The sequence below is a fragment of the Gavialis gangeticus genome, unplaced genomic scaffold (genome assembly GCF_001723915.1).
Source record: "Gavialis gangeticus isolate Ggan-Ray unplaced genomic scaffold, GavGan_comp1, whole genome shotgun sequence".
Classification (NCBI taxonomy): Eukaryota; Metazoa; Chordata; order Crocodylia; family Gavialidae; genus Gavialis; species Gavialis gangeticus.
In genome coordinates, this window is record NW_017728998.1 from 43,537,218 (window position 1) to 43,543,225 (window position 6,008).

General features: G+C 54.8%; 1 protein-coding gene across 1 annotated transcript in view; it reads right to left on the minus strand.

Moving 5' to 3' along the window:
* Positions 1–215: 215 nt before the first annotated feature.
* Positions 216–6,008, minus strand: part of LOC109289488 (chymotrypsinogen A-like) — an 11,774-nt gene continuing 5,981 nt past the window's right edge. The window contains exons 2-7 of the mRNA XM_019505523.1: positions 5,347–5,450; positions 5,024–5,103; positions 4,237–4,315; positions 3,163–3,343; positions 1,529–1,662; positions 216–429 (exon numbers count right to left, since the gene is read on the minus strand). Of these exons, the coding sequence (XP_019361068.1) occupies positions 268–429; positions 1,529–1,662; positions 3,163–3,343; positions 4,237–4,315; positions 5,024–5,103; positions 5,347–5,450 (740 nt within the window). The 3' untranslated portion in view covers positions 216–267. The remainder of the gene's footprint in view (positions 430–1,528; positions 1,663–3,162; positions 3,344–4,236; positions 4,316–5,023; positions 5,104–5,346; positions 5,451–6,008) is intronic.

Genomic DNA, 6,008 nt, shown 5'->3' on the forward strand with positions numbered 1-6,008 from the left:
TAAACAGCCACAGGAACACTGAACAGCTTCAGGACAACAGGGACAGAGCATCTTTTTTCTAAAGAAGGGGCAAATGGGGCAGAAGATTATATCTGAGCTGGGTGAGCCATAGAGCTTCCAGGCTGGTAATAGTGTGTGGCTCATGATGGGTTTGCTCTAACAGCATCCACTGAGCAGTGTGTGATTCAGTAATGTGCAGCAAGAGAACAGGACCAAGACTTTGAGGCTAAACAGTACTTTTATTGGCTCAGACCCAGTAAAGCCAGCTCAGTTGCTTGCCATGGTCTGGACAATCCATTCATGGAACTCAGTCACGCGGGCGTAGACAGCGGGGGTGGTGGTGGAGCACTTGCTACTGCCCCAGGACACAATCCCCACCAGGTACCAGGCTCCATTCTTTGGGCATACAAGGGGGCCACCAGAGTCACCCTGCAGAGCAGACAGGAGAGCCGCACTCAGAAACTGGGCCCAAGGGAGCTCTGCGCCACCCCAGCTGCTGACACGTCAACAGGAACCTAAGGAGCAGCTCACACACTGCAAGAGTCCTTGTGTAATGCAAGAGGAGCCACACTGGAGATTCCCATCCCAGGAAGCCTGAAGGAAGCTGACTTCTGTCCTGCCATCTCCACGCCCACAACCCTGCTCCAGGGACAATTCCTGACATGGCTTTTCTGCTCTGTGCCCTGCTCAGTATACCCTCCCAGCCTAGCTTTGCCTTGGTCACTGGGAGGCTTGCCTAGGAAGGGACTGAGGCTCAGGGCCTTCTGAACCAATTACCTCATGAGATCCAGTGAGGGCTCAGGGGGCCCTAGAGAGGAAGCCAGGCATGGACTTGGGAAGTATCCATACCCCTGACACCTAGGACAGTGGTGCTCAATCTAGCCAGCCCTGCAGGCTGAGTGAGTAGTACAGGGCTGGTCTGAGGGCCAGATCCTGCAGGCAAGGTCAGCTGTGGACCTGATCCTGCAGGGGGTCAGCACTGCAACACTGCACACCAGTACAATCCAGCTCACAGGTGTCATGTCTGGAAATCTGGTGGCCAGTGAGCTTGGCAATTAATGCTGCCTCTGGTCCCCCACCACCAAATTTCCAGACCCATGGGGAGTTCCATGGGTTAGATGACATGGCTCTGCAGGCCAGATCCATCTTGTGGACCACCAGTTGAGCACTGCCCCCCTAAGAGATCTGCCGAGAGAACCTTGGCTCCCCCATCTCTTCCTCTCTCCTATGTTCACCTGCTTGATGCCCCTCACAGCCTATGCCATAGCCCAGCAGTGGAGCAGTCAGGAAGTCAGTCAGCTACAGATGTCCCTGTTAGCCTATTTAGCAGGCATGCAGGGCCTACTCCCTGTGATGGGCTCAACTCTCACCCAGGGGAGCAAGAGGCTGGAGGGGGCTAGTAGCCCTACTAGTTGCATTTGGCTACGCCCTAGGATTAGCAGCAGCACAGGGTAGCCAACTAAGAAAGCCTGAGCTCCCCAAAGGGTCCCTGGGCACTTGCAGGAGGGACAGGCCCCAGGATACACACCATGCAGGAAGAGGAGCCATCTGCACCAGCACAGATCATCTGGTTTGTGATCTGGTTGCCCCAGTACTCTTCACACTGAAGGTTGCTCAGCAGGGGTAGCGCTGTCTGCTGTAGCTTGTTGGGGGTGAGGAAAGCTGCAAGGGGAGCAGAATGAGCGAGGGTTCAGGACAGGGTGACATGGGTCAGGTATGGGTGTTACACTCGGGGTGAGGCCCCAGAAGATGGCATATGTGATGAATGGGATCTGGGCATGCTCCTGGAACCCCCTCGGACATGTGCAGTGTCTGCACAGACCATTTGAACTGTGTGAGATCCTGGCAGGCATCCCATCAAATTCTCAGCTGCAACCCCCTGATGAGAACCTTCCCCTCTGCACTGGAGACCAGCCATTGACCCACTGGTCCCAAATGGATTTGGGAGTCCCATCTTCCTTTGCTGGTGGAAGCCTAGGTGGCCAACCTCAAAGCAGCTTGTGCCTTCCTCCTTTGTAGGATCACATCTCCCCATGTCAGCAGGCACGAAGCTGCAGATGTTTCACTCCACAGAGGGGCACACCTGTCTCTTAGGCTTGCTGATGCTGGAGGGCTCTGCCATAGCTTAGGGATACTGGCCTGATATGGCACCAACAGAAGACGCTGCTTTTATTAACAGTGCCCCAAGTTTCCTTGACTATAGGTCTTCCTCCCACCCCACACTCAGAGAGCCCATAATTTCCTGGGCAGTGTCCCTGTAAGACAGGAAGAGATGCCCCAGCTCATCCCTTTGTTGGGCCCCTCCCCAAGGAAAGGATTTCTCCAGGGACCTACCCTGATCCCCTATCTGCAACCCCAATGCCCAGTACCCTCAACAGTTTAGTCTATGGACCTGCCTCACTCCCAGGGAAGGTCTCATGAGCCAAGGTCTTTCACTGGTGCATGTAGGGTGCTGCCACCAGTATAACTAGAGCAGGGTGAATGGGACAATTTTGTCCTGAATTGGGAAGGACAAAAAAAAGTCTGCTGCCACTAGCTACACAATTGCAATTGCAATCACAGCGGCAACTGGAAGTTGCTACTGCTGCTGTGCCCCAGGCACCCAGCCAGGTCCCTCCACAGCTGGGTGCTGTTGTATCTAGTCCAACCTCTTCACCAGAAAAGGGCCCAAGCCACAAAGCTACATGTTGATTCTGGCCTTTCTGATAGGCTTAGGGATTTCACTCTGAAGAGAAGGGCTGGCTACAGTGGCTGGTCCCAGATCCAGGCTTCTCCCAAGCCCTAGGGTGCTCAGCCCTCAGTTCATCATAAACCCACACTTGCCTGGTGCTGGGTGCTTTCCTCCTTGAGGTGGAACTGCTAGATTGACATCAATGGTTATAGACACCCAGCCCCCGAAATACGTAAGGGCACATTACTGTCCAACTGTTAAGAGGAGGCCCAGGGAGGCTAGCTGAGCAGTAGTGGGAGGGCCACAACCAGGCCTTGCTCCCCCAGGCTCTTGGGTTGCTGTCTAACTACACTGCCTTCCCTCTGTGTGTGCAAGGATGACTACAAAACCCTTCACTAGCCAAGCGGGCAGCATTTGGGGCTGTTCCAGCAGCACCTTCCTAGCTGGCATGGCATCTCCTCCCCTGCAGAGAGCCAGCTGACAGCACATACCGTTATACCGGGTCTTGCCCCATCCTGTCGTGACACAGAGCTCGCCACTATAGAAGTGATCCCTGGTTTCTCCCAGGCACACAGGGGAGACTGTCCTGCTGAGTTTAGCAGGAGTGGCCAGCTGGATGAGAGCGATGTCATAGTCAGTGGTTTGGGGGTTCCACTTTGGGTGGGTGAAGACCTGAGGCACAGAAACAGGCCCGTGAAGAAAAAGTAGATGGGCACACAGATTGCTCCTGCCATCTCCTCTCTCACCAGCAGGCCCAGGCCCTCCAGCCCCTGGCACAGCCCAACAGGGGTGCACCTGTGGGGTAGCCCAGCCCTGCTGCACCTCCAGGCCTGGGACAGATCTGAGCACCCACACTGCACCCCGGAATCAGCTCTTTCAGCCCCTGGAAAGCCTGTGCAGGGCAGACTCCAACTATGGGCTTTGTGCAGCCCCACAGCACGCTGGGAGCTGAGTTGCATTGTCTGGCACCAAGTCCCACAGGAAACAGGGATAGGGAGCAGGCTGTGTGGGAAAGAAGCAGCTCAGTGTATAAGGGCCACTAGCTGCCCCCTCGATACAACTAGTGACTGCTTGGTTAGGGCCAGACTGTGGACAGCCCAGGGCCAGGGGGCACAAAGAGCATGTGAGGAGAGAGGGTCCAAGCCCTGCCCCTGCCCCTGCCCCTGCCCCTTTAACACCATTGGCAACTGCACTGGCTGGCTGCAGAGGGGCACCCATGTGCTGCACTCTCTCAGAGCCCCCCTGGGAGTACAGTACAGGTCACAGGGCCCTGCCCTGTCCCCAGCTCTTGCTAGTTCCACTGCCACCACCCGCAACATGGGGCTCTCATGCTGAGAGACCACATCCAGGACTGAGGCTGCAGGTCAACCGCCCAGGCCACAAGGGGCTGTCCCTAGAGTGGGCGAAAATGCAGGCTTATTCCACACCACGCAGGGGCTCATTGCTCAAGGAGATCTGAGGGGTTTCTGCCTTAGGCTGTTTGTTCTTCTGTTTGCCCTAGCCAGCCTGCCTGTAGCAACAATGCCAGAGCAGCAAGGCTGGTGCTGTAAAGTGCTCTTACTCACCTTTTTGGCTGCCAGTTTCTGTACCTGCTCCATACTGGAGCCGCGATCATGTTCCCCAAGCACCACCACATTGGATGTCCTGAGGCCAGAGGAGAAGGCAGTTAATGTCTATGGGAGACTTTCCCAAAGCAGGGGGACATCTGACTGCAGGAGCCTAGGAGGTGGAGGCTCCTCTGTCCTCTTTTCCATAAACAAGGATGCTCTTGCGAGGTGTTTGATTGGCATCAAATACAATCCAAACTGGATGACAGGGGAAATGGGACTGGATCCATGTGCACTCAGTGGTTTGCTGCCATGATGGCCCCTTGTCTGCTAATCCCATCAGGACTTGATAACATGCCCCTGAGGTCAATGGAGCTGCCACAGTTGGCAGTGTGTCGAGTGGGTCTGTATCTAGCACACCAGGGGCCACTTGCCAAGAAGCCTTCATCTGCACACAGTTGGAGCATCCCGCACAGGCTGTGCCTGCCTCCATGTAGAAGGGAACTCTTCTCACTGGCATGTCTAGCAGAAAGCAGACCCTGCTGCCTGGCTAAGCTGTCATGTCTGGGGGCCAGAGGTAGTTTCTCACATTGGGAGAGGGAGCTGGAACAATCTCACAGAAGCTAAGGCATGCTCTTGCTCAGGGTGGTCCTGTCCACAGCATTCTGGTCTCCCAACCGGTTTTTCTCCCCCTTGGAAGCATCCAGCAGGAGACAGCCAGGCTGCTGAGCCATGCTGCACCCAGTACACCATCCTTCCCCTTCCCCTATTGATAGCCCGTGAATGGGCAGCACTTCCTACTCACGTCACTCCACAGTGGGCAGCTGTCACCACCCAGTCCTCCCTGACCAGGGACCCTCCACAGAAGTGCCAGCCACTCTTCTCCTGCAATATAAAATAGGCAAGAGACTGTAAGACCTTAGAGTTGCCCCCAGCATCCCCCCAAAGGCTTCAGTAACCCACTCTGTCAATAAGGACGCTAAGAGAGAGCTTGGTGAATGAGGGGCAGGGGAATCACTGCAGGGGTGGAGCCCAGGAGGAAAGACATTGTGCTCTACTGGGTTGGAGATTAGGGCACCAGTAACCAATGAGGATGGCGTCAACACAGTGACTTCCACAGCTTCTCACCTGCAGGGAGGCCTGCCAAGGCCAAGATCCAGGAACTGCTTCCTCACCATTTACAATCCGGGTGTAGCCACTGATGATGGGCTGGATGGCTGGAATGCCACATTCTGAGGACAAACGAGTCAGCTACTATCTCTCCCCACCAGGTGTCCCATGCTACGGGGATGGGACCATTAGCCACAATAAAGAGAGTCCAGATGCAGATGGGGATCTGAACATGATCCCACTCAATCTGCTCATGATGAGGACAGGGTTGATGCTGAACCCATTCCTTCTCACCAATGGCCCCTCATGGACTGGTGCACACTACAGTTTTTCTTAGTATCTCCATTGCCAGCCCTGTAGGTTCACCAGTGACAGCAGCACTGAATTTCCACCAGCCAGTTACATTTTCACTCCTTAATTACTTAAGCACACTCAGGATTTTGCAGAATGACTCTGAGTACAAGGGTTTCTTTCCCAGCCAGCTTTCACCTTCCATCTCTCAGCTTTTTCAGCTGCAGGGCTATACAAATACAAGCTGGAATCAGTTGTTTTATCCCAGGACACTTGCTTTTACACCTCACCCTCTTTATGCTTGAAATCAGTTCAGCCCCTTTCTCTCAGCCCTGGTCAGTCATAGGACATTTCAGCCCTGAATGCTGAATTTCAGGAAGTGGTATGTG